The 24,337-nt window shown below is 22.8% G+C and overlaps 3 protein-coding genes across 3 annotated transcripts; 2 read left to right on the top strand and 1 right to left on the bottom strand.

Annotated features, from left to right (window-relative positions):
* The first annotated feature begins 4,967 nt into the window (after positions 1–4,967).
* On the top strand, positions 4,968–11,042 carry LOC129614053 (uncharacterized). The gene is made up of 6 exons (XM_055528439.1): positions 4,968–5,102; positions 9,488–9,606; positions 9,674–9,795; positions 9,865–9,998; positions 10,659–10,811; positions 10,894–11,042. The coding sequence occupies exons 1-6, from the start codon at positions 5,033–5,035 to the stop codon at positions 11,040–11,042; spliced, it is 747 nt and encodes a 248-aa protein (XP_055384414.1). The 5' UTR covers positions 4,968–5,032.
* A 4,583-nt stretch (positions 11,043–15,625) lies between these two features.
* Positions 15,626–18,540, top strand: LOC129614082 (protein takeout-like). The gene is made up of 5 exons (XM_055528470.1): positions 15,626–15,727; positions 17,198–17,287; positions 17,359–17,596; positions 17,680–17,813; positions 18,113–18,540. The coding sequence occupies exons 2-5, from the start codon at positions 17,209–17,211 to the stop codon at positions 18,412–18,414; spliced, it is 753 nt and encodes a 250-aa protein (XP_055384445.1). The 5' UTR covers positions 15,626–15,727; positions 17,198–17,208; the 3' UTR covers positions 18,415–18,540.
* A 256-nt stretch (positions 18,541–18,796) lies between these two features.
* On the bottom strand, positions 18,797–23,883 carry LOC129614052 (circadian clock-controlled protein daywake). Its single transcript, XM_055528438.1, has 5 exons — positions 23,819–23,883; positions 19,850–19,863; positions 19,748–19,786; positions 19,301–19,675; positions 18,797–19,113 (listed from the first exon to the last, which is right to left on the bottom strand). The coding sequence occupies exons 1-5, from the start codon at positions 23,881–23,883 to the stop codon at positions 18,797–18,799; spliced, it is 810 nt and encodes a 269-aa protein (XP_055384413.1).
* Positions 23,884–24,337: the final 454 nt, after the last annotated feature.

Below are 24,337 nucleotides of genomic sequence, written 5' to 3'. Positions count from 1 at the left end.
TTATTCCTGTTAGTTTTTAAGTTCAAAATTTTAACGAAAAAAAAATTCTTTGTACATAATTATATATATATTTTATATATATATATACAAGTCGATAAAAAAAATAGAAAGCAACAAATATTTTAGTTTTAATTTTGTTTTATAAGCTTAGGAGTTATTTTTTTTACTAAGATAAGCGGAAGAACTTAAATGCATAACGAAATTTACTTTTTGGTAAGCTCAAACTTAAAAGGCTCTAATAAATTGAGGTAAAATATAGTTTTAAAAAACAGTTATCGATTAAAGCAATTCATAGATTTTTTTATATTTCAAAATTTTTTCGCTGGAAAAGTTCACTTTCAATAAATTTAATATTGTATACATTCACAGTTCTCAATTTGCAATCTATAATTAAAAATGTATTGACCTCTAAAAGTTGTAACCCCTTTTCTCTACTTTTAAAATTTTAATCCTAAAAATGTTTTAATAGAAATTTGCTGTGTTGAAATCAAAAACCCAGAAAAATAGTGATTTGCATCTTTACCACGAGACGCCCATAACGTTACGAGTCGGTAAGCTTTAAATTACCGAAATGCTCATTGTAATTAACTTAAGCTCAATGTTTTAAAATTTTTTCCATTTTTTATGAGATTGAATTTTTCTATTTTCTCTTAGATATGGGAGAGTTCAAAATTTTAATAGTTATCTAGTCCTTTTTCTTTCATGTTGTCGCCTGTAAGAACGTTCCTTTTTTTCGGAACCTTATTTTTCTGAAACTTCAAGCTTTTTAAATTCCTTAAAAAGCAAAAATCAATTCAATATTGCAATTAAATGCAATTTTTTAACTGTATTCTTTTTTTTATTAAATTAAATCTATTGGAAAATATACAGAATTGAACAAAACTTAATCTGAATTTTGATACACATTGAAATTAAATGAAGAAAGTGAAATTGATTGTATACAGTATAGGTACACTAATTTCAATTTAGTCCACGAAGTCAAATTTTTTTATAGTGCCATATCGGCTCAACTATTACTCATAATTACTTTATTCTTAATATATTTTATCTTTAAAGTATGCAATATATAACTATAACCAATAAAATACAAAATAGCTCTGCTAAGGTATGAAATGTAATGAAATGCTATATAGCTATGTACATCGATTTCACCATGAGAAAAATATTATCCAAAAAGTATGCAAATTTTAAAAAACTTGTAATGAAACAAAATATTAATTTTTTACGATATATTAAATTGCATAAACATGAATTTCAAACTATTAAAAACTTCACAGATTTTTGAATTTAAATTAAACTGAGAAAATTAAATTTTAACGTAAATATTTGTCTAAAGTATAAAAACAAATTCTTCAATTAAGGTTTCAAAGTTAAGTTCAGGATCTCAATAACTAATTAGTAATTCAAAGGAGCAGTAATTTAAAATTTATTTGCGAACATAGTTCAAAAAAATCTCGTTTTTAATATGCCCAGTTAAATTGAAATACAATTAGAAAATCTAAAAATGGAAAATCACAATAAAAAAAAAGAGAATTATGAGTTCTGATTTCTGAAAGTGAATAAAAAAGATAAGTAAAAAAGAGAAATGCACTTTATCAAACTTAATGTTGTAACAGTAACCATTATTGTCGCCATTTTACTTTTTAGAAAATGTGACCGTCAATCTGATGAAAGCAGAGTAATTTCTATTAAAATGCAATACCGGAGGATCCAAAACTAACGTAAAAATTTCAAATATTAGAAACATGTAAAATTTATTATAAAAATACCAAAGCCACCTATTGATATAAATTTCAAATTTAATTCCCAATTATAGAAAATTTTCACATTACTAAGTTCAGTTGGGAGCTAATATGATGTAATTGATGAGCAAAGACAATGAAAGATTATACCAATTTTTCATAAATTTACATACAAAAATTAGAAAAATAATATTACATAATATGTGTGGCTAGATCTTTATGCATTATTTTGTTTCCTATTCCAATCATTGTTTTTCTAAACAAATGTAATATAATTGAGAAATGAGCAATTATAATATTTTTAAGTGTGATACTTCCTAAACATATTGTATATTACAATAGAACAACACTATTTACAAAGAATATTGGAAACATTTATTGAGTCATAAAGCTTATCAATCATTTAATAACTTTAAAGTATGTTTGTTTATTTTAACAATTCTTTCTTTGGAAATTAAATTATTTTTTAAAATTCAAAGCACATTCAAGTCGTTCATTTTGTTTATTTTTTTCTTTTTCGATGAAATTCATTAATTCTATCACTTTTAAGTATTAAATATTGTCGTGTTGTGGAAATTATACTTATAACATATTCCACTTTTGTGTTTTATTTAAAAAACAATTAATTCTAAAAACAAAAGCCTAATATTTTTATTTATTTCAGGAACGTTTTGTTTTGACAAATTTTGTTTTGCGAACACCTTATTAGAATGATTTCCTATACAATTATTCTTTTTTTGTCATATAATAAATAGAGCATTAACATTATAATAACAATTCAAAAAAAAATTTGGTATGTTGATGGATTAGGTCAATGAAATGTCAAATTTTAATTTGGTAAAATTATTAAATTATTAAAGATATTATTATGGTATGTTAGGATGCATACAATATTGTAATACAATAATGTAATATGTATAAAAACAAAAACAACTACACTATCCTTTTTTTGGAAATTTTAAGTTAATTGAACATTCACACTTGTATTTTATGAGACATGAAAATAAAGAATAAAAATTCAAGGAAAATATCCAATTTAGGTACAGGAGTCGAAGAAGGGTCGAAGCAACATTCCATAAAAATGCGATTTCCGAAAATTTTCATAATTTCTTATCAATTACAGGTCAGTTAGTCACATCACCAAATTGATAGTGATTTTAATACTGAAAGAAGAGCATGCGTAAAAAAGCTTAAAAGTATAGAATCTTAAAATGAACTCCTGGGTTTCCTCTACACCTAGACCAGGAAATTATTCACATATTAGTATGAATAAATTAATTTAAGTTAGCGTTTACAAAACAAACGTAGCTCTACTGTAACTACGTATTTAAGTGCAAAGTCTCAAACATTCACTTGAAACTTATATTTCTGATAAATTCGAGTATGATAACAATCAAGCGACCCCGACTGTTTCATTATGAGATTGTAGCACCAGAGAAACATACACTTAAAGCTGTTGTTTCTTTGAAATGCGCCAAAAAATTTTACACATTGCAATTGTAAGGCATGAAAAGAACATTAATTTTTGTTCACTACAATTACCCCAATTCATTTCCTGTTGTAGCTAGTAATGTCGATCAATAGCCAAGCCGCAAGTTTTACTCTAAGATCACCTAAGATATTCTCGAACCTGGTGGGTCAATGTGTCACACTCCTTTGCGTCCCGACCCTTAATAATATATGCTTATAGATGTGGCTCAGCCGTGGAAAGGAATATACTTAGAAACACAGTGGAAAGAAATAAACATAAATATATTTATCGTGCGTCAACCGCCGGTGGATAGCATGTCCACATGCAGGACAGCAATGTGAGGCAGCTGTCTGCAAATGGACAAGAAGCCAAGCTAATCACGTGGAGCAGAACATATATGACGGGGCTGAACGAAAAAAAAGAACCAGGTTGTTTAGATAGGTTACCTGTAATCGTACGTGGTAAAAAAACTGTATATTTGTGCTAATTTGGATGAGGTGGACGTGCTGCACCGGCCACGTCAACCACCCAACCAACCCTAATTCATGGATTTGGAAAACTTATTATATAGATTTGGAAACTTAATATTGATTGATTTTTCTAAGATTAACTCGTAAACCTTTAATTCAAACTATCAATTTCATCAGTTTACTCATAATTTTAGAAAACAAAAAAGAAAAATCGTTAGTTTTTTTTTTGCACCTTGTCATTACTTTTTATTTATTATTTTCTTTTTTTAACATTTCTTTTGTAAATTTGTAAAATGGCATTCACCTTCGTTTTAAACGTCAGTATGTAAATTACAACAAATGAAATAAAAGAAAAACGAAAAAAAAAATAAAAAAAGCCAATAAATCGAAAAATGGTAATAAATGCAAGTGTGACGCTCCTCAAAATAATAATTAAAGCTTTTGGTAATTCTTACCATTATTCGCTCCCTTACCCACTCTCTTCTTGTTTTTAATAACAAAGTTTTATTTTTTTTTTGTTTATTTCTTCTTGAATTTTCTTCTTTACACCACCATTATAAAAAATTATCAATACTATTTATTATTTTTCTTCTTTTACTTCTGAATTTGATGGTATTACAAATAAATTCAGATTTCTTTTTATACTTGCTTACCAAATATCAATTCTTGTTCAGTCTGCTTTTGCATTTCAACGATGATAGATTATTTATAACATCAAATTCAAGATCAGTCCAAATATACACAATATTTGTACACAATTAAATTATTGAAATTAAAAAATTCTCTTTTAATAAATTCAATTTCGCCAACAATATTTTTAAAATCGTTTTCAAAAAATAATACAAGTTAATTACAATTTTATGTTAATGTGATGTGCTAAATTAATTCAGTGACACAATTTTTAATAACAGAAGACGTTTAATTAAATTGCAATAAAATATACAAAGAAAAAAATCAGAACGAAATATACAGTTAATTCCAGTTATTTTGCAGAAAAGATAACATTTTTCGACCTTCTTTTCTTACACAAAATAAATCAACTTCAATACAACACAAAACGGTCAGCAAAATCCAAAAGAACAAAAACTTCATAAAAAAACAGCCTCTTGTGGTATAAAGTGACAATTTTTTGTAAAGTAAAAGGTTTTAAATCTGTTTACTGATTGCGATTATCTGCCAAAGAAATTCAAAAAAGCAAAAAGAAAAAAACAACCGAAGAGAAAATAAGAACAGCCAAGAAGAAAGAAAAAAAGAAAAAAGTGAAATACATATAAGAAAAGAAAATCAGAACTTAATTTTATTGATCTTTTCATATTGAGATTTTGTGCTAAAATCTAGAAAACAAAATCATGTTGCTATTCTGTTTATTAATGGTTTCACTTTGTGTTGGCCCTATTCTTGGACAACAACAAGAGCAACGTAAGTATTTTCATTTAATTTATACAAATTTAATAATATATGTGAAATAATAATGAAATGAAAAGAGAAATTTTTAGGTTTACATTATGCCAACCTACGAAAAAATTTATTTATATTTGATTAAAATATAGAAAGTATTTATTGAAAAGAGTTACGCGTTTTGCATACGCTTCCATACATTATAGTTAAATATATTGTTATTACAAATATTTGTTAATTATACAAATATATTTATATAATAAATACAATAATTATAATAATGGTAAAAGTGTTAAACAAAAAAACAATATTAAAAAAAAACGTTAACTGCATTTCTTGAGAGGCCAATAACAAAAAAATTTTAGGTTTAATTTTAAGTTTTATTCAAGTAAGATATCATTCTCTACATATGTGAAATTTAAAAGTTAAAGCTAAGTATATACATATATTATGTAGAAGGAATAGTTATCATTAATTCTATATTGCAGTGATACAATGTTTAAAAGAAAATTTAGAAATTTGTATTTAGGTTGAATTCATCAATTCATATCCTTGTAGAATCAGATTTAAGAACTATATTGATCAAACATGGAACTCAAATTTATTCTGTACATATTCAGTATATTCACATCTATAAATTTCAATTATTTTAAATAAAGTTCATTTTGTACTCTACATTTTTGTTTTGACATACAAATTAATAATTTTCAAGAGTATAGAAGAAAATTTTATTTAATTTTCAATAAAATTATTGATACAAATCATAAGAATTTGCGATTAAAATTATAAGAGACAATCAGTCTTTCATATAATGTTACGAAATTAACACATTATAAGCGGGTCGGGTAGTAGTACCCGCTTGTGAGGATTGTCACTTGATCCTATTATAGGCAATATGGATGTAGAAACTTATTCTAGACATTTTTTTATTCTTATATTTTTTTCAAAAACTTGTTATTTTTTAAGTAATAAATCAAACTTTTTATGTATCCGGATATATACATTGTATATTCGCCCGCTACGCAACTTTGCTGTCCATGCTAGGCCGCTCATAATGTGTTAAGCATAGTTATGATAAATAGCAAACATAGTTGTATGCTGTCACGTACATATGTAGGCGTTTAAACGTTCAAGATTTTATTATAAAATTTTTATGATTTTAAATTATTCCTTTAGATTCGAGGAAAGCATGATGAAATTTTTTTTCGTAAAACATTTTTTTTTTGTAAGCACTTCAGGTTCAAATATTTACGAGCTTTGTTGCAAACAAACTAAAATTTTTGTGCTCGAAAATCGATTTACAGAACTTTTCGCCCTTAACATTATCTATTAATGGTAACAAAAGTTTATGACCACTTACGATATAAAAATCAGCTATGATTAAACACTACACGATTAATTCATAGTAAGCACACAACAACTTTTTCAAACGTTTTGGTATTTCGTTTGTAAATTAAAAGTTTTTATCATAGTACGAGAATAACACACTTTCATATATATCCTGAAAATTCTTTTTTTTTTTATCCCCAGTAGCACTACATTGCCATCATTTTTTCTACTTCATTTATTATTCAAAACCGATATGTGATGAGAAACTGAAATATTTTGCCATTTACATACAAATATTTTAACATATTTGCTTAACATTAAAATTCACAGATAAACTGGACAAAAATGTTTTCTTCCCAATCTTTTATTTTTTAATTATGTTCATTTAGCATATTGAAAAATAATTTATAAATTTAATTAATCATTTAATTAATGTACCAAATATAAAATTTCATAAAGCTTTCCATTTAGTAATTTTGCATATACTTCATGGATCTCTTTTAACTTACGATATTTTAATTAGTGTGGTCGAAAAATAATAGTACAAAGTTCAATAGCACAGTCCAAATTAAATAGAATCAAATCGTAATAAATCGATTATTCTTATTTGTTGATAACTTAATACTTGGCAGCCGGTTTTTTATTTCAAAATCCGTAATAAGTAGCTCTTTAGTGATAAAAAGATGCCTTTAAAAGGTCTTATATCAAATCTACTCCCGTACGGAGGTTGAAAAAAAGTAATATTGTAACAAATATGAAAGTATGTGAAAAAAAATATTTGATCTGGTCAGCACATAACTGACCGCAAGGCGTATTATCTAGTCTCTGAAAAGTTCATCAGTAACTTCCAGTAGCAAAATAAATTCAAATATAAATTAACAAATCTCCTCAGTTAGTTCCTTGGATATGGTAAAAAATGTAGATCGGTGTCCGAGCCCCGAAAACTTTTTTCATTGTTTTAACAACTTGTATCCATATATTAAATTTCGGAGAAAATGGTTGATTATTTCTCTTTATATGCTCATAGATAAATTGGCCCGTAGTAAACGTCAAGTTGGTGATACCTGATTTCTCCCAAAAGTTAGGCTGTTTCTCGTACTGTCGAACAAAGCTTTTATATATAAAAATTCCAAGTTAATCTGTTAATTATTTTCTTAAAAATGAACAAATATGTAAAATCACCTCGTAAAAAAGTCCAGTTCCCGAGGTCTGACCTATTGCAAAAGTTAATTAATCTGTGCCATAGTCAATAAAAATAAGCTCTCATATAAAATTTCATTAATATCGGTTTAGTCGAACTTCAGATAAACGCTTGCACACACAGACCGACAGATCGATATCTTGCTAAAAATAGTGCATTTAAGCTTTCTTACTTGTGTTTCCAATGAAAACTCGATATGCAAAATTTTGTGTGATCACATAACCTCCCTTATTATATGCAATGCGATCGATAAAAATCCAAATTAAAAACATTCAAACGTGAGATTATGAATAAATTTAAAAACACATGTTGCAAAAAAAAATTTGTTTTTACCGTTAAAAATTATTTAAATTTATTCGCAATATTTTTTATTTTTCTTGTTTTTTAATAATTTCAAAAATTTCAATAATTTTTGTTTTTATTTTTTTTTTGTATATATTGATAATGAAATTTTTAAGATTTTATTATCATAATTCACCTTAACCTACAAATGAAAATTTACAAAATTTGTGATAATTTCTTTTTTAAATCTTGCATAAATTTCATTTGAATTTCATTTTTTACAAGTGGTTACTATTATTGTTATTGTTGTTTGGGTTTGTGGTTATTTTGTTTTTTAATTGCAATTTATTTTATTTGATATTAAGGTCAAGTGTATTGACGTGTGAGATTATTATAAATGATGTGTGGTCATCTTACACAATTCATTCATATTCATTAATTGATTTGATTTTTAAAATATTTGATGCTATTCACATATGTACATATATAAATGTTAAGTAATATTTTATGAATAGATGCAATATTTTGAAATTCCATCATTTTATTAATGAACTGCGAGTATATATGCAATGCATAGAAGCTTGAAAATTAATTAAATTTACACGTGGCTTTAATTATATTAATTTTAAAATTATAATTATGGCAATACTTAAAATTTATAAATTCATTAAACTATTCAAAAAGTAAATATCAAAATACTGGTAACACTTAATCTTAAGTTAGTCATAAGTGAATGTTTACATAGAACTGCTTTTAAACGAAATTTACAAATTAAATTACTATAGGTACTAACAATTTGTATGGGGACTATAACAGTAGATAAATGGAATCATAAAGGGAGAACTGTACAAGAGTTTTGCATGTATTTTTAGTTTTTCCCTATTTTTTTTTTGTGGCGGTTGATCTTTTACAAATTTATTCCTCTTGAAATTGGAAGCTGTATAAAGATCATATTTTTTGATTGAATTTCAAATCTTGCATAACCAAAGCGCATCAAATTCAATTCTAAAAAAATTCCATTAATTTTCGAACCTGTATATTAAGGGAAATTCAAAGATTTTTACAATTATATAACAAGTATTAAAAAAAATTAGGTGATAATTAAATAAAAACTTTCCATTAATTTAAAAACAACTTGTTGGAATCTAAGGAAGTCATGCCATGACTTTGATGTTTTAATATGAAATTGTTAATTTATAATGTTGTGTCTTAAAATTTAAGTCTTTAATTATAGATTTCATTCGAATCAAAAGTGATTGACTAATTTTAGTGTCAAGTTTAGAAATATCAATTATAGAATTATGGAAATTTTAAACTGTTTTTAACTAGATAACAAAATTAATATGTAGATGATAAGCAAAATTGAATAATAACTTAAATTTTGCAAATAATTTTAGTAAATTATCATTTTTTTAAATACCTATAATTCTCTTTTAATTCCATATACATATGTAAGAATCGATCTAATAATTTAGTTTGTAAATAAATTCATCAACAAAAATTAATAAAATATTTTAAAACTTAAACAAATATAAATTTAAAATCAAATATGACAATTAAAATTTTTAATAATTTTTTAATGTTATACTTACAGCTTACTTCATTGAAAAATGTCCTCGTGAAGAACCGGTTGTTAATGAATGTTTATTGCAAAGTGGTAACAATCTTGTCCAATTTCTTCGAAAAGGTATTCCTGAAATTGGTATTCTTGAGGTAAATGTGAACTTAAAATAGTTTTCCCAAAAAAAAAAAATTAATTAAAATCGTCATATGATTTTAGGTAGAACCAGTTATTGTAGATGAAATTGGAATCGCATTAGGTGGTGGACCGGATGGATATAGAGCTGTTTTTAGAAATATTCAAGCATATGGTGTTAGTAATTTAACAATAAGTCATGTACGGTAAGTATATCAATTAATGTAATTATAAAGACGACCATGTAATTTCAATTATTTTTATACAAATTTTAGTTCCGATTTAGATTCATATCAATTTCAATTCACAATTGATATTCCAAGAATACGGGCGACAGCACAATATCGATCATCTGGAGTATTAATTCTTGTTAGAGCTTCAGGTGCTGGTGATTATTGGGGTGAATATAGTAAGTAATAATTTATGTACACATACATACTTGTTTTGAAATATGAATATAATTGTGAGTAATAATTTATAAAACTTATAGAGTTAATATTAAAAAATAAATTATATTTACAAGCTTTTAGTAATCTATTCATAAAACTTTATGAGTAAATTTTGATTTATTTATAAATACAGTCAAAGATGACAAGTACATTTAATATACGCCACCTATCTTTATAATATGCAAAATTGTACATTCACATTTATCACGCAGAAATTTTTAAAATTTTAGTTCAGATTAAATATTTGCATATTATCTATTTGAAGTTTCGATTTCTTATAGCAAAAATTAGCTTAACTTATTTTAGATTACTCAAATTTTATTAATTCGCAATTCAATTTAATCAGTTTAAAGAATTATATTAAAACATTATTTTGGTTATAATTTTCGTTTCAAAATTTTAAATTTTGACATAAAGTCTGTCAGATTTTGTCAGTTTTAATTGAGTTTGAATATAAATTTCGAATGAATTTTTTCCACAAACGTATTCACTCAATTTGGATTGAAAAATAATAAATTAATTACTGTTACTTTATTCAAATTATTTTTTAATTCTGTTATAACGCATTTCGAAAATGTACTCATTATACAAGTTTGAAATTTAATTTTCCTTTACTATAGATGGTGTTCGTGCCAAAATTTATTTGAAAGGTATGCCAATTGTTAAAAAAGATGGATTACATTATTTGACAATACAACAAGTTAAAATGGATTTTAATGTAAAAGAAATTCAAATGGGAGTTGAAAATATTGCACATGGAAACTCTGTTATAAGTATATCCATATATTAAATATTAAATTTTTATTATAATTTTTATATAAAAAAATAAAATAATTTTATAAATTTTTTTTTTAGAAGCGGCATTAAATCTTTTTATAAATAGTAATTCTCAAGAATTATTAAAGGAAATGAAACCAGCTTTAAGATCAAAACTTACAGCTGTTATTGGTCAATTTATGAATCGATTATTGGACAAAATACCATTGGAACAATGGTTTTATTAATATGAAATTTATTTTATAAATAAAATTTTTGTATTTAAATTTAGGTTTTTTTTTTTTTGTAAAATAATTAATATTTAAGATAGTTATAATAAAATGTATTTTATATAAAAAATTTATTTATTTTTCATAATTCAACTGGGCTCATATACCCTATTACTTTTCAACTTCTACTTCTGTGTACCTTAATTACTCTTAAATATAAAATTATTGATATTAAATTTATTGATATCGTAAATTTATTGATATTAAAGTATGTTGTAGATTTACAAAATTGATTTACTAACAAAATCTATTAAATATTTATTAGATTTTTTTGCTAAAAATCAGCCATATTTTAAGAAATTGATATTTATATACACAAAAAGTGTGAAATAATATACGAGTTTTTGTATTTACTTGATTTAATTAACCATATAGTAAAAAATTTTCTAATGCAACTCCATTCTATATAGTAAAAAATTAAATAAATTTATTTATTTTTTCCATCTAAATTTAACAGAAATTTCATGTTTATATAAATTTCGAATTCTAGATTTACTTTTGAAATTCTAGATAAATAACTTAACTGTTATGCAACATTGATCGAAGTAAGAAACTTTAATTGTGTCAAATATACAATCACTACATTATACAATTACAGTTAGTTCTCCTATTAACTGTAATTAAAGTAAATAAAAAATTAAATAATCTTTAACAATCGATAATATAAATTCGTCTTAATTAAATAATTACGTATATTTTCAATATGATTTGCGATATATAATTGGAATCATCTTATAACATTGTTTTATTTTTCTTATAAGCTGCCTGTGACAGATAAAACCTGCCCTATAATTATGGCGTAAATATCATAAAATTTATATTGATTTAAATGGCGTTAAAGGTTAATTTCTTTATTTGACAATGACATTTAATTCAGTTTGAATTTCTAGTTCAACCCATCTATTTAAATTTTATTAGATAGATACTCTAATTCATACATAATTCATGGGAATTTTACCGTAGAAGTACCTAATATAAATTTCATTTTTAAAGAAGCAAATTGTAAAAATTAAATATAGTTGGGGAATTAATATTTACAAAATATAATAGAATTACTTAACAGAATTTTTTTGATTTAAACAATCTTTATTTTGCGAAATCTTAGTATAGCTAAAGAAATTTAGTAGATTTTATATAGAGTATCCCTTATATATATAGATATTAAACCAATGTTATTTAAATTTCAATTCCTTATTACAGATTATAATACATTTTATTGTTAATATCTTTTAAATTTTAAGACCAGTTTTAATTGCATTGGACCATAAATATGCGTATTCAATTCGTTATGTATAAAATATACAAATATGCAGGGTCGGATTTATTTTCAAGGCCTGCTGAAGCGGGAGATTATAAAAATCAATTTGTTTTAATTTCCATGTTAAAAAATATCGCACAATTCACTAAATATAGTAAATATGTAAAATAAGCTATTCTAAGAATGACGAATTATAAAAAAATTTGAATTCCTTTAGAAATTTGAATTAAAATGGTTAGTTTTGAAAATATACGCACCATATACTTTGTTATCAAGCTATAAAATTATATTTTATCAATACCAACTTTTATGCCAAAATCTGGATTTCAGTATAGTCCTCTCAATTTAATCAAATGTTCTTCCACTGAATTATATTAAAACGCGTATAATATTAATTGAACATATAATATTAAAATGTAGTGTCATATTTATAACCTAAGGCTTCTGATATAGCGAACCCGTCTCTGCATTTGTATGAATGCGTATACTACTCGTATGCATAATGTTTATATTCAATTGGAATTTTAATATTTCTAATTCAATTACTCATCTATGTTTTAATTTTCACATAATAAAATATTCTAACAGCTTACTTGAATTACGCATTAAAAATTTATACATGTAAAATATAAATCTTATTGTATATTCAAATTATGTGTTATACTTGAGTGAAAATATTCTAATTAATATTGAATAACATGCAATTAATTATGATACAATTAAATTTATTATTTCCGTTTATTTAAATTTTTTTCTGAATAAAATTATGTTGGTAAATAGGTATATAAATATAAATTAATTAAGATATTCTATATATTATTAAAGTATATTATGACATATGTATGGTCAACACAAATTGGATTTTTAATCTAATTACTATTAATAAAAAATAAATGTTGCATATATGTACCATATTTAGTTGATTAAGTCATTTTAATATATGCACATACTAATAATAATCTTGAACTATTTTTATAAATATTCTATAATACATTATGTTTTTACAAATAATATAAAAATATTTTAAATTTTATAAATTATTAATTATTTAACATTATTTATTGTAGACCAGCATATTAATTACTTTTATATTAAAACATTCTTTAAAACTCTTGTATTTTAACTTTTATAAATTCTAAATGAAAATAAAGCCAAGTATAAATAAGCTCAGAGATTCCATATATATTGTTTTAATATCGATTATGGTGTATGATAAACTATATAATATGAAAATATTTCTGTGGAATGCAATAAAATTTTAATACAAGGCGTCTAGCGCAAAAATGTTCTATTTATCGTATAAAATACGTTCATATTTTTTGAGTATGAATTTTCATAAAAAAAATAATTTCATGAAGATTAATCAAAGAACACAATTTAATTTTAATTTTCGGGCTAAATAAAAATTTAATCGTTATAGCTATTCTACAGTTATCAACATTCTCTGTACTGTATAACCCCAACTTCTAATATGTACATATATAAGACATGTATTTGGGGCAGAGAAAACGAATTACTAAATGAAACCTATTCTGAGTATCGAGTCACTATTTAATAGTGATAATTATTGCAAAAATTTCGATATAGTTAAGTTTTTGAAACTTTCACGGTAAATATATCACTATCACTTATAGTGATTCGATACTCAAAATACCTTTTTTTACGTACTTTTGACCCAGTGTTAAAAGTATGTAAAAATACATTATGAGCAATTTATTTTACAATTAAATATTTAACTTATACTTTATTCTTTTGATTGATTCAAAGTAAAATTTCCTTGAACAAATATATAGAGCCTAAATAAATCTTTGAAATGTATAATATTTGTAATTGTGTATATTTCATTCTTAAAATCTATTATGATTTTTTTTATTTTATTATTTTTGTTTTTTTGTTATTCTTGTTTAAATTCTTTACTTAAACGAAGCTACTATATACAATATTATAGCATGGGTAACAAAAAGTGAAAATTCTTAATGTGATAAGTATACAAAAAAAATGCGTTTATTTGAGCTTTTTACACGTACTTTATAAAAAAATTTACTGGTTTAATAAATTATTAGAAACGTTTATAATTTTAGTAAATTAAAATTTCGTTACTTTAATGGCATTACTCCGTTAACAAAATTAGAAATTTTTATACAAAAAATGTTCCAGATAATTTAAAATTTGCTGCTTTTTGCAGAAAAATTATTATTATTTGCTCATCATTAATTAATATTAAAATAATAATGAAGTGTTTTTCAAAAAGAGGAAAATTTTAAAAACACAGCAATTAGATTAATTTGTTAATTTTATAAAGACTTAATATGTATCATTTTTAATAATTTGAACAGCAAATGAAGCTACGGACTCGAAGTTCGAAAATGTAGACTTAAAAATTCAAGTATTTTCCGCCGGTGGATTCGATGCCGAAATCAAAAGGCGTTTTCTCTTCAAATTTCCTAAGTCATACTATTTCACCTCAGGGTATTACTAAAGCAATAGTATAACTTAAAAAATGTTGTTAAAACTTAACAAATGAAAATTAGTTACATGCTTCTTCTACTTAATTAATTCGTAGAAAAACAAAATGGCCATTGAAATAAACAGTTATCTTGAAACTGTTTTTTTTGTATTTTTAATATCGTTTATCCTTTAAATGATAAGTTTGTCCTTTAGATGATTTAGAAATCTAAAATTTTAGCGGCTTTGAGTTTATTTCGTTAAAAGAAAATTTGTTCCCATCTCAGTTCCATCTCAAATTATCGTCTGTCGAAATTCGCCAAATTTGACTTTCGACACTTTATATAATTTCTGAAAGTACAAGGTTTTCGAGTTTCTTCAATTTTTTTTTCATCCTAATTGTATGCAATATTTATTAAAATACCCTAAAATTTCATATAATTTTCATAAACCCATATTATGCAGATAATTTTTCACTTTATATCCTAAAGTTGCTTCCATTAATATTTTTTTATTTTATAATATTTAATATATTTTTATTCTATATATATATATATTTAATTCTAACGATAAAGCTACAAATAGCTCGTATCTGTTTATTATTGCTACTATATGATATTTATATAAAAATAAATTGAATTTGCATAAAAATCAAATATTATGTATTAAGTACTAACATGTAGTAGAGGTACATACGTTTTTTTCTTTAAATAATTATTCGAAAAATATAATAATAGCAAGTTAAAAAATATATTTTTGTAATGATTAAGGAAAAAATAAAAAATAGAAAAAGTTGAAAACTTTTTTAATATAAATTAAGATTAAGAATATATTCTATGAGCAGTTCATATCTAAACTTCCGTCAGATCAGTTTCAGAAAAGGAAAATAAAAAATTCATTTTTTTTTTAAATTATAAATTGAAAAAGTTTTATTCAAAAAGTAAGTATATAGAGAGCCAATTGTGTAATAAAAATAAAATTCTATGCCAAAACAAAAAAATTGTTAAAGGAAAAATATTTGAAATAAAAAAAGAATATACGATAAAATGAAAGTGATTTTCTAATAATAGGAAAATAATAATGAAAAATTAAATTAATTTTAAAATTTCTTGCTAAAACTAGTGAATATTAACAAGTGATTTACTTCGTATTGTGCATCTATTAAGAAAGGCATATTATTGCTGGAAAAATTATGGTTATGAAAAAAAAAAATAATAAATAAATAATTTATTACTTAATAAATATTCTACTACCATTTAAATATTTCCACTATATACGAAAATATTATAATTTGAATTTAAATAAAAAATTTTAATGAATTGAAAAAAGGATTTCAATTAATAAACCTATTGCACACAGAGAGCAATTTATATCGTAAAATTTATATCGTACAATTTATATCGTAAATTTTTAAAAAATAATTATGAAAATTTCTTCATGTACCACAAAATTTGGATTAAAAGCAAATATCATACAAATATTTTAGTAATTGTTTTGGAATATTTTTTAACATGAATTTTAATTTCACTAAATTTAATTTTGAGAGGCCAATTAAAGTTTAAATACATTGGAAATTAGGAAGTGAAAAAGTGAAAAAGTAAGAAGAAACAGGATTAATATTCTTATCCAATAAAAACAAACACTATTAAAATTCAAATATCAAAAATTTATTTCAAAATATGATATACTTTAATAATAATAAAAATAATTAAAATAGAAATCTTAAATAAATTCTTAATTTTACGAAAACTTTTGAATAATTTAAAAAACTTAATTTTTAAAAATAAAAAGTAAAATTATTTTAATGCGTTTAGCAACGTTCATAAACTTATTTTAAAGTTCAACTTCTCAACGATTTGGATTCGAAAAAGTAAATCACTAAAAATAACAATGACGCATGAATAGTTCGATATTACTACTATTGTAGACACAAACCAATTTATACATGATATTATATTATATACCCATAACGGCCATAATTAATACTTTAAAACTTTCTACGATAATTAATAACTTTCAATAAGACTCAAGTTAAAAAAAAAGATAGAAAACAGAACTACAAAAAATAAATTATTGTCAATACTCATTAGTAATTAAGAACTAATTCATTTATGAACTTACCCTAAGCAAAATAAAATCCCTAAAAATTCGCCAAAAATTGCACCAATAAGTGGCTTTTAATTGAATTTAATTTGTTAATTCATAATATACGATAAAAGTGTATTAAATAAAAATAACTATGAAAATTAAAATTTGAAATATTTTATTATTTATAATTCAAATATACAATTGGTTTACACTGGTTACTTGTTAATACGAAACTGATATTTTTAAAAAGCAATAGAATGTGAATACAAAACTTCGCCAACAATAAGCTCAATTATTATTTTTGTTTATTTTTTTTTTTCAGATTCTACCAATATGAATTACAAATTGAATGGAGTATTTTGCATAATAGTTTTCTTTATTGCATTATCAAAGGCTGACTTGGTACCACTTCGTAAGTTCAATACAAATAATTTTATTATTTTTTTTCCAAATTTAAAAAATTTTCAAAATTTTAATTTAAAGCGGATTATATACAAACATGTCATAAAAGTGATCCAGATTTTACAAAATGTTTCTTAGAAGCAGTTGAAACTTTACGACCAAAAATTGCATCTGGTATGCCAGAATTAGATTTACCACCATTTGAACCATTAGATTTAGGTGATTTAATAATATCTAAGAAAGAAGAAACAGGTATTGATATAACAGTGAGACATTTAAATGTATACAATGCTACAAAATTTAAAGTTGCTAATTTCCAGTAAGTATACAGATGCAATTATGTAAAAAAAATTTCGTCTCTATTTTAATAAAATTTATGGTTTCCTTTATCTATTAATACAGAAATAAAAATTATGTTGAACGTTTGAATTTTGAATTAACATTGCCAGTTTTTAGTATTGATGGAACTTATAAATTAGATGGTAGAATTTTAGCTCTTCCACTACAAGGAGAAGGTCATGTCGCTGGAGATTTTGGTAAGATTACATAGAATTTTATAGCATTTATTATGTACTATTAATTTTGGAATTAAAATTTCTATTAAATTAGCTACATAAAAAATAGTACTGCAATCTGAATACAAAACAACAACAAAAATTTTGCATAAATTTAGGCTAATGATTATGATAAAAGCAATATTTTTTTAGAGATTTGAAATTATCATTGTAACAGTGTACTGTTACGATTATTTTTCAATATCATAAATAAAAATTATAAAATTTTATTAGCAAAATTAAAAATTAATAAATAAATTATTTTTTGTTTTTTATTTCAGAAAATATAAAAGTTAAAGTAAAAATGATTATTGAAACAGTAAAACGAGATGACAAAGAATATTTTAGATTTAAACAAATTAATATTAAAGCCAAAATGGGCACGGGAAAAATACATTTTGATAATTTATTTAATGGTAATAAAGAACTTGGAGAAGCTATTAATGAATCAATTAATGAAAATATAGTAGCAATGGCTAATGAAATATTACCATCAGCCGAGAGAGCTTTAGAAAATAAATTTTTAGAAATTGGTAATCAAATATTTAAAACATATACAACAGAACAATTATTACCAAATTAAATTGTTAGAAACATTAACAAGTTATTATTATTATTATTAGTTTTTATTGTAATTTGTTTATAAATTTTAAATAAAATAAATTATTTGAAATGTGATAAAAATTTTAAAAACCAAGATATACTTATATTTGATTTTTTATTTCAATTCTTAAAATATTGAGAATTTTCAGAAGAAATATAATTATTTATTTAAAAGGTATGTATAATATTTAATATTTCACTATAATAAAAATTAAAAATTCAATTTCAATAAAAAACAAGAAAATAATTTTTTTTTAAAATTTACAAAATTAATATAATACTTTATTTAAAAATCTCTAAATTCTATATTTATTTAAAGTATATGATATTATAATTTATAAAATTTTAATATGTATAATTATTTATTTTGGAAATAGAACATCATAACTATAATTATTAAAGAAATCATCACATAATTCTTTTATCATTTCACTTATTGCTTCTTCTAGTATTGGTTTTATTTCATATGCGATTATATGCCAATTATCATTTAAAAATTTATTCATACTATTACCTAATCTTGGATCACCATTAAATAAATTATCTAAATGTGTATTTGATCCACCAATTTTAAAATGAACTTTAACATCAGTTACTCTAAAATATTCCTCTTCTATACCATTTGTATTATTCTTTTTAAATCGTTCTCCACTTAATACACTTGTAACGACTACATCAGCTAAAAAACAAAAAATTAAAATAAAATATTATTAATTGGGATATTCATTTCAATTATTAGAAATTAATATTAAAACTGATAATTTTTAATAGCAATCGATTTAAATCATAATATGGCAAATGTGTCTAACTATAACACAATAATCTAATATATTTATATATTTATACACAATAATTTTTTCACTTACTAAAATTAGCATTTAAAGCTCCTTTTCCAATAATTGGCATTATTAAAATTTTTCCTGTTATACTATAATCTGATGTTATATTTAATGTTGGAAAATATATTTGTAATGAAAATGAATTATCATCAAAATTCATTTTTAAATCTTCAACAACAAATTTTGATGTTCCCATAATTTTTACATCATTATATTGTGATTTAACATAAATTGGTCCAACTGATTGGTCAACTTTAACTAATGGTACTAATAATGGTTCCATTGGTGGTATATTTAATGTTGGAATACCAGATATTAAATATGGTCTTAATTTATCAATACTTTTCCATACACAATCATCGATATTTGGTTCAGAACGCTTACAAATATTCAAATATGATGCTGTTAAAAATTTTAATAAAGAAAAAAATATTTAAATTTTAAAATACTAAATAGATAAAAAAAAAACCTTACGTAAATTTTGTGTTGTTTCAACAAAACCCTTAATAATTACTAAAATTCCAATTGATAAAATAATTTTTCTCATTTTAGTATTATTAAAAAATAAAATATTACTGTTATGTCTTCTTCTACGATCCATAATCTAAACTAATTAAATATTTAATTTTATATTTAAAATAACACTTTTTTATCACTTATATATTGCAGCCTTGTTGAATCAGCAAATTTTTAAATAAATTCTTATAAGCGAAACTACTTTTATTTACAAACGAAAAAATATTTTTATTAATCAGCTATTTAGTTAAAAATTCTTAAGAATTCTACTATAGAATACACACATTTGTTTACATTGTAAATGCGTTATTATTACATATTTAATAATTTTTTTAATTTTTTATTATAAAAATATAAAAATCAATGTTAAGTGCAATGACTTTCATTCATAAATATTTTAATTTTTGGACAATAATAATATTGTATAACATATATGCTATTGTAACAACGTATATACATATATACTTTCTTTTATACACGTAAATTATTTTATAAAGCTTAATAATTCCCAAAAATTTAAGTTTTATTGCAAATACTTTGGAGTAGTAATCATACTACAAATCACATACAATGACTTTTTTAAAATTACATTCATGTCGTTAATGAACTATGCGAGTAATATAAAATTACATAGCAGTAAACACTAAATTGAGTAATATAGTAGACAAACTATTCTACAAATACTATAGTATTTTGTTTTAGAATTTGTTTGAATATAATTACATTCAACTAATTTTATATTAATCTTTGAAACACATATTGATTTCATACGTGTATGTATATAGGAAAATTTTAATTTTCTTCTAAAAATTTTAATGGTTTTATATGTATATCAATATCTATACGAGTATAACATAGCAAAATAAATAATTCGAAATGATTAAGAGAATACAAAATATTTAGTAGAGCATAAAATGTAAACGTATTATATTAAAATAATCAAGACAATAGCTTAATTGCGAACAAGATACATACTTATAAAAAGACTTACAAAAAGAAAGATAGTTCGACGGCAATCGTGGGAAAACTGAAGATATATTACAAAATTTTATAATGAGTGAAAATAGTTATGTAAGTGTAAATTATAATTGAAAGATTAAGAGTCATGAAATTTCGATCACATTTGTTCTCATTAATCATATTTCTCTCTAAAATTAATAAACAATAAAAAATATAAAGAGCACGCACATGTGCGCTCTTCCGGATTTCATTGTGTCTTACTGATAATTTATTTATTGTATATTTTTGAATAAAAGTTTTCAAATGAAGAATTATTCAGATATTAATTAATTGATATCTACAACGAAATTTTAGTTTTCTTTTCCATTTCCTTCAAAAATTTCATTAATATATTTTGTTTTTCCTATTTTGTATGTTTTAATAATATTTACAAAATTTTTAATTTCAAAAATAATTTATTACATTTGTAAACAAAAGAATATAATAGGATTAAAATTATAACATTTTTAAAAAGTTTTAATGTAGAAACACGGGTTTGTGCATTGGAAACACAAATAATAACAAACGAAAACACAAGTCACCACAACATTAAAGGAGTACTTAAATGAAGTAAAACGGGTGAGTCAACTAGGAATCGATAATTTCGAATTGAGATGATTGCTTTAAATTTATATGAAGCGGATCAAACGACAACAGTGAATAATCTACTCGGCAGATATTCAAATCACATAAGGAATACCCATTAATTGTGGATGACGGCAATGCGGTTATATGATTTTAAATTGATCTTTCTAAATTAAGGTCTTGGCCATTTTACTTTTAATAAATAATAATAATGCACCGAAAATTTTGAAAATTATTAAATTTTGCATAAATTTCTTTATAATGACGTTTAAATTTTTCACATTTATTCTCAAAATTTTTTCCGACTTTAAATTATTTTCTATTCCAAACCATATTCTATTTTTAATAAAATAATTACAATTAAAGTTAAAAAAATAAATGGTTTCCAATAAAAAAAAAAAATATTTAAAATCGGCTACTAATTTTTAATATTAAAATTTTTTTGATTATTGGCAATTCGAACTACGGCTTTTTATTTTTATTTTAATAACTTGTAATTACTTTCCCCAATATAGGAAGTAACAATTTTCGTTTTCAGATGAAAAGAAAAAGAAAACAATAAATTTTTTTTTTGTTTTTTTTTTAAATGCTCTAACATATTATGTAAAATAATTTTTAAGTAAATAAAAAACTTATAAACAAGTTATATGAACAAGTTTTAAATTGTAACGATTTAAAAATATGTAATTACTTTAACAAAAAGAAACTGTTTGTATAAAAGTATAAATTTTATTACTCATATAACAATTACAATGTAGACGAATTGTGTTAACCGCATTATTTGTAACATATTAAACAGATTTATTAAACAGACTATTTAATATTATGTTATACACTAAAAAGAAATAATAAAAACCAAAAAATTCCAACTTAAAACATTCCATGCAATCTTTAACAATAAAATATATTGGTACTTGTTCAAAACTATAAAAAATATGACATGAATTTTAAACTATTAATAAACCAGTTTCATAAATGATGAAAATAACATTTTAGCTAGCTAAAAATATATTTTTTTATTTATAAGAAATTTTAAATTTACCTAAAGACCTAAAAATTTTTTTTGCAGAAATCTCATTTTTAATTGTTTACATTCAATGTAAGCGTATATGTACATGATATTAATGTATTGTTCATTACCATATTTAATATTGCCGTACATATAGGCGTAGAGGCGTTTATTTTGTTTTCTTACATAATAATGAGTACGATATTATTAAATATTTGGACTAAACATAAATAAATAAATAAAAACGAAAAAAAAAAAAACTTTCTTTTTTACGTTCCTAAATCTTAATTTTTTTGTAACAGGTGTAATGTTTTGTTTGTATACAATTCTTTTTCATTAAATAAGTTTGGTAAAAATAATAAACCTTGAAAATATCTTTGCTTGAGTGCTTGACTGATTGAAATTTCCGGTAAATTTCTAAATAAAATTTTAATAATCTATGTATACGTAATTTTTATTTTATGTTTTTTTTTCTTTTTAAAAAAATTTATAACTGTGTAATAACAAGCGAAATTAAATACATTATATAATCAAATATGGGCTGTTTAATTTAAACAAGTATATTATCCAAAGAAAAAGCACTTTCTTCATCCAATCAACCGTATTAAATATTATAAGATATGGACTCGAAATGGTGATAAACATTTAGAAACGGTGATAAACATGGTAATAAATATTCTCTTTAACAAGAGTTTAAAAATGCAAAAATAAAATGAAAATATTTAGGTTTATATAGTTAATTTTTTTTAATAAAAGGGCTCAAAAAATGAGAAATTTATTTTCATCTGAAATTTATTATGATTAATTACTAAAACCTCTTTTTTTATATGACGCATCCTTATATATAGGAGGATAAGCCAAAAATGGATAAGAAATGGATAAGCCAAACGAGAATGGTAATGGAATGGTAATACATATAATTGTTTTTTGTGTTATATAGTAATTTTTATTTTAAATAGGTTTATTAACTTATAATATAAATGTAATGTTTATATGTACTTAATTAACTATATATACAATACCATAAATATCTCAAAACTTGTGACTACGAAATAAATTATTTACATTATACAGTTAAATAAAAATAATAAAATTTATTTGGAAAAAGTATAAGTATATTAAATGTTATACATTGTATTATTTTTCAAAAAAGTAGTTTTGGTTTAATAATTATTGAATTTAATTTAAAAATATCAATTTATTTCGTCAAATATATTTAAAATTTTAATATTTTTTACTGTTCTGCATGTTTAATATTCATAGACCGTTCTTAATTCAAATTACATAGAAAGTATACCTAAAAGTACCTAACGCGTTACCTAAAAGTATGCAATTTTTCGTTATTTTTAATCTTATGAATTCATATTTATTTGTATTTTAAAGATTTAATCATCATTTAAATGAAACAATAACCTACTTCGAAAGTATAAAATTACATCTTTAAAACTATGATATACCAGACACTTATTGTAATCACAATTTTCTGTATAGTATGCGCCATTTAATAAGCAACGAAAATATTAGATCATTTGTTTCTTAAAGGAAGAATACAATCAAAATGATTAAAAATACTTTGTAAGAACTAGCTGTAGCTTGCCATTTTCAAAATAAAATCTGAAAAATGTTTTTACTTTAACATATATATATATATTATTTTAAAATGAAAATATGTATGACTGCAAATCAAATTATTAAAACATTACAATATCTGAATCAATACCACGAATCTATTGATTATTTAATTACTACATAGATTTTATATGTAGCAAAAAAAAAATATAAAAATATTCATATAAAAATTACTATGTATAACATTATTTTATACATTTGCATAACATGTACATTTAAATTGATTTTTTGATATAAAAATTAAGCAAAAAAAAATATTTGGTCAATGTCAAACTTTCCTAATCAACAATAAATAAATAATTTTTTTTCGGTTTTTTTCATATTTG

The sequence above is a fragment of the Condylostylus longicornis genome, unplaced genomic scaffold, assembly GCF_029603195.1.
Source record: "Condylostylus longicornis isolate FDR11 unplaced genomic scaffold, ASM2960319v2 ptg000100l, whole genome shotgun sequence".
NCBI lineage: Eukaryota > Metazoa > Arthropoda > Insecta > Diptera > Dolichopodidae > Condylostylus > Condylostylus longicornis.
The sequence above is the reverse complement of the archived record's forward strand: the minus strand, read 5'-3'. Positions and strand labels throughout refer to the sequence as shown.

Bases quoted from the DNA above. Each gene is read 5' to 3' on its own strand.
- LOC129614053 (XM_055528439.1), top strand. From the start codon at position 5,033: ATGTTGCTATTCTGTTTATTAATGGTTTCACTTTGTGTTGGCCCTATT. The intron at 9,796-9,864 runs GTAAGTATATCA...TACAAATTTTAG, and splicing joins TTAACAATAAGTCATGTACG to TTCCGATTTAGATTCATATC. The intron at 9,999-10,658 runs GTAAGTAATAAT...CCTTTACTATAG, and splicing joins TGATTATTGGGGTGAATATA to ATGGTGTTCGTGCCAAAATT.
- LOC129614082 (XM_055528470.1), top strand. From the start codon at position 17,209: ATGAATTACAAATTGAATGGAGTATTTTGCATAATAGTTTTCTTTATT. The intron at 17,288-17,358 runs GTAAGTTCAATA...TTTAATTTAAAG, and splicing joins GGCTGACTTGGTACCACTTC to CGGATTATATACAAACATGT. The intron at 17,597-17,679 runs GTAAGTATACAG...CTATTAATACAG, and splicing joins TTTAAAGTTGCTAATTTCCA to AAATAAAAATTATGTTGAAC.
- LOC129614052 (XM_055528438.1), bottom strand. From the start codon at position 23,883: ATGGCGCATACTATACAGAAAATTGTGATTACAATAAGTGTCTGGTAT. The intron at 19,676-19,747 runs GTAAGGTTTTTT...AATTTTTAACAG, and splicing joins TGAAACAACACAAAATTTAC to CATCATATTTGAATATTTGT. The intron at 19,114-19,300 runs GTAAGTGAAAAA...TTTGTTTTTTAG, and splicing joins AGCTTTAAATGCTAATTTTA to CTGATGTAGTCGTTACAAGT.